The 12,022-nt window shown below is 59.7% G+C and overlaps 1 protein-coding gene across 2 annotated transcripts in view; it reads right to left on the minus strand.

Annotated features, from left to right (window-relative positions):
* Window positions 1-12,022, minus strand: part of DPP9 (dipeptidyl peptidase 9) — a 41,025-nt gene that overhangs the window by 15,634 nt on the left and 13,369 nt on the right. For both annotated transcript variants that reach the window (XM_082621814.1, XM_082621815.1), the window contains exons 5-13: window positions 11,603-11,715; window positions 10,236-10,409; window positions 9,984-10,152; window positions 9,112-9,225; window positions 5,956-6,084; window positions 4,610-4,671; window positions 2,955-3,055; window positions 2,105-2,282; window positions 1,671-1,833 (exon numbers count right to left, since the gene is read on the minus strand). In XM_082621814.1, the coding sequence (XP_082477940.1) occupies window positions 1,671-1,833; window positions 2,105-2,282; window positions 2,955-3,055; window positions 4,610-4,671; window positions 5,956-6,084; window positions 9,112-9,225; window positions 9,984-10,152; window positions 10,236-10,409; window positions 11,603-11,715 (1,203 nt within the window). The remainder of the gene's footprint in view (window positions 1-1,670; window positions 1,834-2,104; window positions 2,283-2,954; window positions 3,056-4,609; window positions 4,672-5,955; window positions 6,085-9,111; window positions 9,226-9,983; window positions 10,153-10,235; window positions 10,410-11,602; window positions 11,716-12,022) is intronic.

Consider the following 12,022-nt stretch of genomic DNA (forward strand, 5'->3'; position numbering starts at 1 on the left):
CTCAACAACCACCAGGCAGAACGAGAGCTCTTGGCTGCCCATTTCAAGAGGGAGGATGAGGATTTCTCCAGTGAAATCTCCAAGGCGAGGGGGTTTCCAAACAGAAAAGCAAACGCTGAAGAGCATCTCTGAGATGGCTCAGCTGGCCTATGACAGCCGTGCTCAACCCTGAAGGACCACAACGCCCAGACGGTGGTCACTCCTTGGTCCCCATCTCACCTGACGCCCCGGCAGCTTGTGGCTTCGTCTGTTCCTGACCCTCGAGCTCCTGCGGCGCCTGAGCCCCTCGGATACCCCCTCCCTCGGGTGACCATCTCCACACCGTGGCGGCCTCAGGCTCCTTAGCGGGCATGGCCTCGAAGCCCTGTGGCTCATCCAGGACAGTCCCACCCCCAGGGGACACTGGGTGGTGTCTGGGGTCATCTGTGGTTGTCACGACGGGGGCGCTCCTGGCATCGAGTGGGTGGTGGCAGGGATGCTGTTCCACACCCCACAGGGCCCAGGACACCCCCCAGAGAGTGACCCGGCCCTGATGTCCGCAGTGACGGGGAGACCCTGCTCCAAGCTCTGAGAGCCCTGGCTTGGCACTCAGACCACAGCCTCCCTACCCAGGCTCCGCCCTTGGTGCCCCAGCCTGTCCCCAAGCTGAGATGCCATCCGTGTGTGAGGACGCCCATGTTCCCACCGCAGATTCACCCTGGTACCCGGAACCTGCACGGAGCTTCAACTTGAACACGTCCAAAACCCAACTCAATAGTTCTCTCCTGAACTGTCCCCTCAGAGTCTTTCCGTCTCAGACTGGAACTCCAAAACCCTTTCAGACATCCACGCCGTCCCTCTCTCTCTCTCTCAGACCCCAGTGCAATCCACCATGTCAGCTCAGCAGTCAAGTACTTTCAGAATCGGGCCCACCTGGATCTACAGCAGAGTCAGCTCAGCCCCACTGCCTGACCCCAACTTTGTCACCTCCCCCTTCCCTCAGGCTCTGCTCCATGAACAGCCACAAGAATCATTCTAAACCAGCCAAAGGTCAATGGTAAAAGCCCTAGTCCTCCCCGCGGCCCACGAGGGCCTGTGCCACCTGCCCCGTCCCCTCCCCTCCCTCCCCTCCTCCTTCCCTCCCCATCGCTCACTCTGCTCCAGCCACACGGGCCTCCTGGCTGTCCCTCCAATAAGCCAGGCCCAGCCCTGCCCTGCTGCAGGGCCTTTGCACGGGCTGTCCCTTGGCCTGGAGCGCCGTGTTGTGGCTGCTTCTGCCTCCACCCAGTCTCTGCTCTGTGGCACGTTATCCACTGCTGTGCCCCTGGCCTCCTGGCCTCTTTCACTGTATTTGGATGATGCCTGCCTCCTCCACCAGAGCAGAGATCTTTGTTTTTCTCTTCCTACAGTGATACCCACCCCCCACACCTAGGGCGGGGCAGCTTTTCCTATAAAGAGCCAGACAGCACAGACTTGGTGTGCAAAGGGCCTGGCATGTAGTCGGTGCTCAAGAAATATTGCCGCCTGAATAAGCCGGGAGCTGGCTGTGATAACCCTGCCAGGCCAGGAATGGCACTGGGAAAGGCCAGCCTCTTAGTCATTGGCACCCACTCCCTCTGGGGCGGGACCAGGGAACAAACCACAGGCTTGAACCACAGGCGATGAGCAAGGTGTTAGTCAGGGTCGCTCACCTTCCCTGGGGCTGAAGGGCTGGGTCCAGTCGTAGCCGCGGGGCTTCAAAACAGCAGTGACTTTGTACAAGTGGCAGAAGCCGGTCTTGCACTCGTTGGCGCGGATGAAGCAGAGTTCGTCCTCTCCCTCTGGTTGGGGGAAGGGATAGAAGATGTCGTGAACCTGTCCAGGCAGAGAGAGAGAGAGAGAGAGAGAGAGAGAGAGAGAGAGAGAGAGAGAGAGAGAGAGGACGTGTCAGAGGCGGGGGCTGGGGTGGGGGGGGGACACATCCCTTTGAGAAAGGGGAGGCTCTGACACATCCTGGCTAGAGGTCAGACCCCACCGACTCTCCCTCCGGAGCTGGCTTCTCCACATCGCCAGCCTCCGCCCAGCTGGGGACCTGGGGGCGGGGACGCGGACCCCGGGGGCCCGGGCTGGGCACACACGCCCTTACATTGATCCACACGTCGGTGACCTCCTCGTACACCACGTGCGGCTGGGCGCTCCTGGGCACAGCTCTGGCGAAGGCTGCCCGCTGCTCCTCGTTCTCGGTGGTGGGGATGAACAGGGCCGGGGGCAGGAGGACGAGCTGAAGCTGCTGCTGCGGCCGGTCCAGGAACATGGCCCAGGCACTGGGGGGCAAGGCAAGAGAGGACCGCACCTCAGGGGCCAGCGGAGGCCAGCCAGGGCCCGACGGCCCCCTTTCCACACTTGTGTTTGATCAGAACGGCACCTCCTTTTCCGACCTCACTGACACCTGAGCAGGTGACTCTGCAGCACGCAAAGGGTCCCCGGCCGGCACGCCCGCTCAGGGGGAGACGGGGGCGCTGGCAGAACTGTGCAATCCAGCTTGCTCTGAAAACACCGCACGTCATTTGTAAACGTGGCCGACTTCTGCCAAATCCTCAGCCTTTATTTATCCTTTGTTTCATATTTTACTCAAAGTAGACAGTTTCTTTTTCTTTTTTTTTGTTTCCCCCAGTCGTGCTGCGTGGCCTGTGGGACCTTAGTTCCCCAACCAGGGATCGAACCCACACCCCCTGCAGTGGAAGCACAGAGACCTCACCACTGCACCACCAGGGAAGTCCCCAAAATACTCTTCTTTGGATCTCTCCCCCTGCATCACTGAAAAACAGACAAGCCATTCTTGGCTTGTGGGGTGTACGGTAACGGGCAGCGGGCTGGATTCAGCCCCCGGGTGGTGGTTTGGGGCCCTGGTTTAGAGGTGTCTGCCCCAACTTGGGCAGAAGGGTTAGAAAATGACTGCGAAGGGACACCTTCTACTTTGTGAGGGAGACACTCACTATTTGCCATCGCGCGTCCAGCCGGCCCTGGCGATGTACTCCACCTTCGGGAAGAGCGTGCTGAAGGGCTGCACCAGCTCCTTCTCTTGCGTCGACACAATCTAAAGGCAAAGCAGACTCGGGTCACAGTCCGGCCTGCCCATGTGCTGCCCAGGAGGAGAGAGCACATGTGCTGGGGGGGCACTGTGTCCCCCCCGGCTCCACATGTTGGAGCCCTAACTCCTGGTACCTCAGAAGGGGGCCTTATTTGGAAATGGGGTGGTCGCAGGTGTGACCAGTACAGATGAGGTCGTACTGGGGTGGGGGGGCCCCAACCTAACAGGACGGGTTTCCTTATAAAAAGAGACAGAGGCACCACACAGGCAGAGAACGTCTTGTGACGAGACACAGGGAGCAGGCGGCTGTCTCCAAGCCAAGGGAGGCTGCCTGGAACAGATCTTCCCTCAAGGCCTCAGAAAGAGGCAGCCCTGTCGACACCTTGATTTTGGACCTTTAGCCTCCAGAACCGGAAGATGATGAACTTCAGTGGCTTAAACCTCCCAGTGGTACTCTGCTATGACAGCCTGTTGCCTGGAAACCAAGGGCTCTGGCCTGGGCTGTCACTGAAGAGCCGGGTGGCCTTGGGTAAGACACAGCCTCTGGCCGCTGCAGCTTCCTGGAGGTGACATGGGGCTGGCAGGGCATCTCCCCGGGAGGGGCGACGGGAGAGAGGCGGGCAGGGCCTCAGCATGGCCCACACCCAGGCTCGCCACCAACCCCCGCCTGTTCAGTGGACAAAACCCACACCCGCCTCGGGACCTTGTCCATCCGACAAGGCCAGGAACCATTTACAACAGCTGGTGGGGGCTCGGCAAAGCCACTTAGGACAGATTCCTGTAGAATCTGCCGTAATGTTCTGGTCAAGAGTGCAGAAGGGGTTTGGTTAGGGCCTAATCATGCCCAAACCAAAAACCACCCCCCCAATCATGAAAATAGGTGTATTTAATCTCACGCCTTTTTTATGAAACATTACATGAGAAGCCATTTCGGCAAAAATACGCAGGGGCTTCCTGGCTCGTGTGCCTGCTCCAACCTCTGCCGCGAGGGGCGTCGCCCTCTGACATCCCCACGTGGGGTGGGCATCCCTACAGCCCTCCTACCCCTAGCCTCCTCTGCCCTCCTGGCTGTGGGGTCCTGAAGAACGACTCCCTGGGCGATGAGGACCCTTGTCTGTGACGATGACCAGCTGACAGAGGGAAGGGTGCAGAACAGATGGGGCCAGTGAAGTGATATGTGAGGAGCTGCCCAGAGGCTGGGGTGGGGCACCCCTGGCCTGAGGTCGGGGTGCCCCAGGCAACTGCTCCCCACCCCTCTGAGCTCCCTGTTCTGGAAGCTCTGTGAGCCACCGCCCTCGCACGGGCGTCCCCACCCCACGCCTCGGGGCCACCTGGAGGCAGGTGGGGCCAGGCTCACCACTCCCCGTCTCGGGGTCCAGGTTCAGAGTGACCCCGCCCGGAATCCGGAGCTCCAGGCAGAACCTCTTCGGGTTCAGTTGGCCAAGAGAAGCACCTGCCATGCAATGGGGGCGAGCGGCCTCCGGACCCGTCTCCCAGCGCACACCCTGGCCCTCCTCTCCTCATCCAGAAGCTTCTCCCGGGTGCCCAGGCCCCTCTTACCTTTCCCTGACTGTCTGTCTGAAACTCAGCCAGTTTCAAGGCGATCTTGGGATTCTTGCTGCCTGCAGAAACGAAAGCGAGGTGCATCTGGCAGGTGTCGCCAAGAGGGCTGAGAGTAGGTGTTGGGGGCGGCGGCTGGGGGGATGATCCTCACAGGCAGTGACACAGCTGGCGTCAGGGGGAGGGGAGGAGGCGCCAGGTGGCCAAAGGTCTCTCTGTAGGTGCGTCACCCTCTCTGGCCCAGGCACAAAGTCCCCCAGGCAGGACTGTCTGACTTTGGGCCTGGACCTTAGTCCCGACAGTGACGTGGCAACGTCTCTGCTGTTTAAGAACATAGGTCAGGCCTGGGCTGGTGCGAGGGCCCTGAGGGGGACACAAACATGAGGAAGATGCCTCCCTGCCTCTGGAGAGCTTGAATGCTGGCTGCAAAGGCAGCACACGCCCGTAACAAAAGCACCAATGATGCAGAAAGGTGGCCCATGTCCCAGTGACACAGTCAGTCTTCAGCTGTCGGGAGGCAGGTGGCCTATAGGCTGGGGTGACCAAGACATGCCCTCCAGGGTGGGATTTGGTTCAGGCCCCTGTTATTCCTACGACGGATCTCAACTCTGGCCCCCGTGGCTCTAGCACCCCAGCAGGTAATGTCTCGGTGCCTCTGTTTCCTCGTCTCTCCAACAGGGGAAGGGAAGGACCGACTTCCCCATTCACACCAGGGACTGGAAGTTTCCCTAGGAAGGCTCTGCCTAGCATGGCCCACAGTTAGCAAGAACGAGTCTGTCGTAGGCTTCCACAGAGGTCCCAAAGATGCTGAACCTGACCTGCACATGTATTTTGTGTGGCTAAATCTTTTTTTTTTAAATTGGCCGTGCCAGGTGCGGCATGCGGGATCTTAGTTCCCCGACCAGAGATCGAACCCGTGCTCCCTGCAGTGCAAGCGTGGAGTCTTAAGCACTGGACTGCCAGGGAAGTCCTGCTAAGTATTTTTAAATGATTCGAGCCACGTTTAAGAATTGGTAGATTTCTGGGACTTCCCTGTATTTCTGGGCAAACCCTGTATTCTCACAAGGCAGTGAGTGTCTGATGTGCCCCCGGAGGGGGCCCACACCTCCCACTGGGATCCCCAGGGCTCCTACTGTCTCCTGGGCCCCGAGGCAGGACACCAGTCACCACTGACGGTGGTGCTGGCCTGGCTGTTGTTCCCGAGTGCAGCCTGTTTCTCCAGGTCCATCCCTGTCTGGGTCTTGTGGGCCCATCCTGGTTGGTGCCTCACCGTGTTCTATGAGGCTTCAGAGCACTGCCGAGCCGCCCTCATGTGTCCTGGGCCCTCACCTGTCCTGGGCCCTCACCTGTCCTGGGGTACCGGTAGGAGTCCGTCTTCCTCTCCTCTAGAGCGGGAGAGGGCACGTGAATGATCTCCACCTCGGACTCGTCCACTTCCTCGTACAGGATCCGCAGCGTCTTGCAGCCTTCTGAACCTGGGAGGGGGCAGGGCAGCTGCTCAGGGTGCTGGGTGTCTCCTCTGCCGCCCCGCACCCCCCTGCCCACACGGGGACTCTTCTCTACCATGGCAGGGCCCAGACAAGAATGGTCCCTGGGGCCGGAAACCCAGCTCTGCCGTGTACTAGGCCTGAAGCCAGTCACATGTCCTCCTGGGGCCTCGATTTCCTTCCCTGTAAAACCGGAGCAAGAACGGAGCTCTTCCCAGCACAGGAAGGCAAGGGAGATGGCCATGTGGGGACTTACGGGCTGAACCACACGCCCACCCAATTCCTACATTCATGTCTCAACCTTGGACCTCAGATCGGGACTGTATTGGGAGATGGAAGTCTTTAAAGAGGTGATTCGGTTAAAATGCGGCCCTGAGGGTGGCCCTGATACAGTATGACTGCTGTTCCTATAGAAAGAGGTTAGGACACAGACACGCAGAGGGGAGACCACGTGAGGACAGGGGGGAGACGCAGCCGTCTGTAAGCTGAGGAGAGAGGCCTCGGAAGAAGCCAAACCTGCCGACACCTCCATCTCAGATGTCCAGCCTCCAGGCTGTGACGTCTGAGCTGCCCCATCTGTGGGACGTGGTCACGGCCGTCCGAACAGACTAGCACTTGGGGCAAGGCTCAAGAAGGGGTACAGGGAAAGTTGTCATGAGAAGTAAGCGAATCACCGGGAGCTGACAGCCTAGCAAGGGGCGTGGGAACTGGCAATGCCAACATCAAGGGGACGGAGCCCACGGCTGCTCCTTTCTCGGCTGCCGAGAAGGGTCCCCATCTGCTTCCTGTACCCTCGCCTGACTCACTAGGACGGACCAATGAGATCCGCCGACCTCGGCCGAGCCCACCCTGCCTTCAGGTCTCCACATCTGCTCTATGGGGCGCTGGTGGCCACAGGGCTGAGGCCGCGGAAGTGCTGCAGCTCAGACTCAGTGCTAAGGGCTCCTATGTCTGTCCACAGGGCATGGGTTGTTCCGGGGCCCTGAGTTTCCTGGCCAGGAAAGACCCTCTTGGGTTGCTATGGTCACGTAGCTCTACGGGCGCATGCCATGAGTGGGGCTACGGCAAGCGGGGTAAACGTCCCTTGGCCTCAGCATTCAGGGGCTCTATCTGAGGGGTTCTGAGCTGTTAAGAATAGCAGAGTGAGTATCTTGATGTCATTGAGACCAGTGGACGGCAACCAGGGGCCATTCTGTGTCCCCAGGGGCCATGTGGCAATGTCTGGGGACATTTGTGGCTGTCACAACTCAGGTGACACACTGAGTCACCACGGCCCCCCACAGAGAATGACCCAGCCTCCGTGTCCACAGGGCCGAGGGGGAGAGACCTCATTTTACAGGCCGGAAGTCGAAGGGTGGATGGTCACCTGCTTCAGGCACACAGAGCCACAAGCTGAGTGACCTGACCCAGGACTCTGACTCCTGACCTAGAGCCCTTTTCCCCAGAGACACGGACCACGGGCACACACAGCGCTGCGGTGGTGAAAGACCCCGGCCCAGACGAAGGGGGAGCACGTGCGGCATCCCCCCCAGGAACGTGCCGATCCCGGCCCCATCTCGGCAGCACCAGCAGCCCTTAGGCGCCTGACGCTGGCAAGTCACCCTTTTCCTGAGCGCCGGCTAGAATGTTCGGCGCTGGTTCTCTCCATTGCACGGTTTTCATGCCTAGCTTCTATTCATGGTTGGACCATGACGTTTTCTTTTCAAATCGATTTAAGGAGAAGGCACGCTGACGTAAAGGCAGGGGTGACTAGCAGATGAGATGGCACTCGGCTGCAGCGGTGGATGGCCAGTGCCTGGTCCCTGGGATCCTGGCTTGCGTGGCCACTCGCCCACTGACGCACACAGAGGCGCTAAGGCCAGGGAGGACTCTATGCGCAGCGGAGGCCTGGCCCACTCCTGCTCATGCAGCAGAGGGTGTGATGGTACTCACGCACCCCAAGAAATGACTCTCCCCGCGCTCAGGAAACAGACTTTGGTCCACTGAACAGGGGAGATAAGACACCCTTGCCTCACGCACAGCACAGAAAAACAGATACAAAGTGGCCAGCTGATCTGGCTTCTTTCCAACTTGTTGGCAAAATCCGTCAAGATTTAAGATGCGTGTAGCTTCAATTCAACTCTCTTACAGCTGGGAATTTTCTCTAAGGCAGGATTTTTGATACTTGGCGCTGCGGACATTAGGGCCGGGTCATTCTCTGCGGGGGGCCACCCTGGGGTGGGGTGTGGAGCAGCACCACTGGCCCCCACCCCCTCGATGCCGGGAGCACCCCAAGTCATGACAACCACAGACGTCCCCAGACACGGCCCAGTGTCCCCTGGGCGTGCGGGGTGGGGCAGAACCACCCCTGGCTGAGGACCATTAACACACTCCCAGGAGGTCACAAGGATAAATGCACGAAGATTTCGCTGCAGTATTGTTTACAACACCAAAGCAAAACCAAAACCGGAAACTGGCAACAGCCAAAGTGCCCGTCGGTGTGGGCTTCTTAAATAAACTGTGGTACATCCACGCCCCCAGGACATCCACAGTTAAAGGATTCTCTGAGTGCTGACTGCAATGGACTGAATGTCTGTGTCCCCACAGAATTCAAATGTTAGACCCTACCCCCCAGTGTGATGTATCGGGAGGTGATTAGGCCACGAGGGTGGAGCCCTCACGAAGGGGATCAGTGCCCCTATAAAAAGGAACCCCAGCGAGCTCCCTGCCCCTTCACCATGTGAGGACAGGGTGATACGACAGCATCCATGAACAAGGAAGAGGCCCTCACCAGACACCGAATCTGCCTTGGACTTGGACTCCCAGCCCTGACAACAGTGAGAAATAAATGCCTGGTGTTTATAAGCCGCCCTGGCTGTGGTATTCTGTCACAGCAGCCTCAAAGGAGTGAGACACGGATGTTGATGGGAAGGTTGCTGAGGTTTATCTTAAATGAAAAGAGTAAAGAGCAGACTAGCATGTACACTTTGCTTCTGCTAACAGAAGAAGTGTTTCTAAAAATGGAAAGGCGCTTACCCTCCCAGGAGGCTGTGGGACACCACCAGTAGCCAGTGAAGCGGTCAAATTCTTCCTGGATGACGAAGGTGGCTACACCCGCGGATCTGGGGTCGTCAAGGACACTGGACAAGCCTGGAGGGGGAGGGGGCCGGGCGAGAGATGAGGAGTCTGGTTTAGAGCAGGGCTTCTCCCCTGGCACGGCTGACATCAGGGGCAGACCGTTCTCTGTGGGGGCATCCTGGGCGTTGTGGGGTGTGCAGCAGTCTCCCTGGCCGCACCCACTCGATGCCAGGAGCATCCTCACCTCGCTGTGACAGCTGAAAATGTCTCGGCACATGGCCAGTACCCCAGTCTCCCCTGGCTGAGAAGCTCAGATTTAGTGAGAGGGCACCAGGGCCGTGGGGCAGGACAGGAGGCAGGGATCGACGTCAGAGGCCACAACCCATGCCATCCCGCAGATATATCTGCACAGGGGGGATGTCACTGTCGGCAAGCAGGGGCCTGAGGGGAAGGCCGGGTCTGGTGAGTTCTGGGCTGGAAGCGTGGCATGGGGACAGGAGAGCGGAGGCAGGAGGGGCTGAGGGGTGCAGAGGCGCACAGGTGTCCAGCGTGGAGGTCAGGCCCCACTGGCCGGGGCGATTCACGCGGAGGGAGATCCTGAGCCAGGCAGCTGGACTCTCTGTGGGGCCAGGGGGGGAGCCACGGGAGGGGGGCCATGGGATCACGGTCTGGGAAGGTGCCTGGCGGTCCGGCCGGGAGAACGGTGACGGGGTCGGGAGTCTTCCTAGAAGCTGGACGGGTGGCTGTGACGACAGACCACACCAGGGGTGCCGGTGGTTCCCGTCCGCCCCGCCCTCCTCCCCTCCGCCCCGCCCTCCGCCGGGCCTCACCCTTGTGGCAGAAGGTCAGCCGCTGCTCCTCGCCCGTCTCGATGTTGGCCACCCACAGGTCGCTGTTGTTGATGAAGGAGAAGAAGGCGGGGTCGGCGGGGCAGATCTTGGGGTCCATCCGGGGCCCGGAGCACTGGGTCTTGATTTCCAGGGGCTTCATGGGGGACACCTGGGGACACACAGAGACCCAGCTCAGGGGGTCAGGAGGCCGCCACCTGCCCCGCCCCCCCCCCACCAGTGAGCGGGCCTCACCATGAAGCCGTTCTTGCCGCCGTCGCGGCAGTGAAAGAGACTGTTGCTGGCCTGGAAGAGGAAGAGGCCACTCTCGCTGTGGAAGTCGTAGGAGGTGATGCCGAAGACGCCCAGGCGCTTCCGCTCCCGCAGGAGCTCCTCTTCCCGGGAGTAGACCCCGTGGTGGGGCGTGGCCTGGGGACACATTGGGTGGGGCCGGGGGGCGGGGCGGAACACCGGCATCAGCAGCTGGAGGCCCCAGCACCCTGGCCACAGAGCGGCCCAGACTGGCAGGGCTGCGGGGCTCACCTGTAGTTCCAACCTCCTCATCCCCCACCAAATCGCTCCAAGACAGACGAGGCCCTCCTCCGTCCCCAGGGCCACCCTACACCCTACAGACCCCGGCCCTCCCTCCCTGGTCACAGCCCCTTCCTGCGAGACCACTGGAGCTGAAGCCACCCACCACCAGCTGTTCCTGCTCTTGGCATGGGTAGGGGTGGGGCAGATTCCAGGCCTGACCACCCTAACGCCTGACCTTGGGCAGGGCGGGCAGGTAAACTATGGTAGACACCATGCAGCTGCCCCAAAAAGAATTCTGAAGATGATGTGGAAATTCAGAGGAATGTTAAAGGGAAGAAATACATTTTTATATTTATTTTTTTTATTAAATTTTTTTTTTTTTTTTTGGCTGTGCTGCGTGGCATGCGTGATCTTAGTTCTCCGACCAGCGATCGAACCTGCGCCCCCTGCAGTAGAAGCGTGGAGTCCTAACCACTGGACCGCCAGGGAATTCCCAGAAATGCATTTTAATTAAAGAGCAGAATCCAAAGCAAAATGAGCCCCACGCTGCGAGGAAAGCCGTGGTAAATAGGAGTTAGTCAGCTTGGGACAGGGGACAGGCAAAAGAGAGAGGGGCTGCACGGGTCCCGTCCCCTGCGTACTGTCACATTTTATTTTTGATCAAAAATAAATCAACATATACCAGTGCACAAAGAACTCTCGCCGCTCACCGGCCATCTCCCCCTCTGGAAGCGAGGTGACTTTGGGCGACATCCATTATTAGCTAAATTTGTATAAAAGGGTCTCAGCCCAAGTTACTTGCACGTGAGGCATTTAAGAGGAAGATGTGCTTCTGAAGGGAGCTGTCACTGCAAGCTACACGCTGGGACTCGGGTGTGCACCGAAGGGAGGGGGAGGGCGTGGCACAGGTGTCCAGGGCCAGGTGCTCCTCTCCGAGGGGCTGCCATTAAGCAGGGGATGGGCTGGGACCCCCTCAGGGGGTGGGTGGGGTGGGTGCAGGGCCCAAGGAAGCTGAGTGAGGCCGAAGAAGGGGCTGCCGTGCGCCCGCCTGCCTTGCCCACCAGGAGGGCCCGACTCCCATGGCTCACCTGGAAGTGATCCAGCATCTGCTTCCAGGACAGGAGCAGCAGCGCTTCCTTCCGGACCTTCCTGGGGATCTCGGAGTAGAGGAGGGAGTTCTCTCGGCTGCCGTAGGGCATCCCTTGGGAGGAAGAGAGGAAAACCAGAATGGGTGCCCTTGCCAGGGTTGGGGCGAGGGACTCGGGCGGGACCGGCCTCGGGCCCTGACTCCCCGTGGCTGGGCCCGGCTGGTTCCGCCTGCTTCTACAGCACCCTGACGGCGCACCCCTCCCCAGAGAAGCCATGGACCCTGGGTTACACCCGCCAGCAGGGGCAGCAGGCAATCCCACCTGAGATGTTAGTGCTGAATACCTCAGCCTCAGTTACTGCAGAAATAGCGCACAATGGGACTTCCCTGGTGGTCCAGTGTGTAAGACTCCATGCTCCCA

The sequence above is a fragment of the Mesoplodon mirus genome (genome assembly GCF_964341445.2).
Source record: "Mesoplodon mirus genome assembly, chromosome: 5".
Lineage (NCBI taxonomy): Eukaryota > Metazoa > Chordata > Mammalia > Artiodactyla > Ziphiidae > Mesoplodon > Mesoplodon mirus.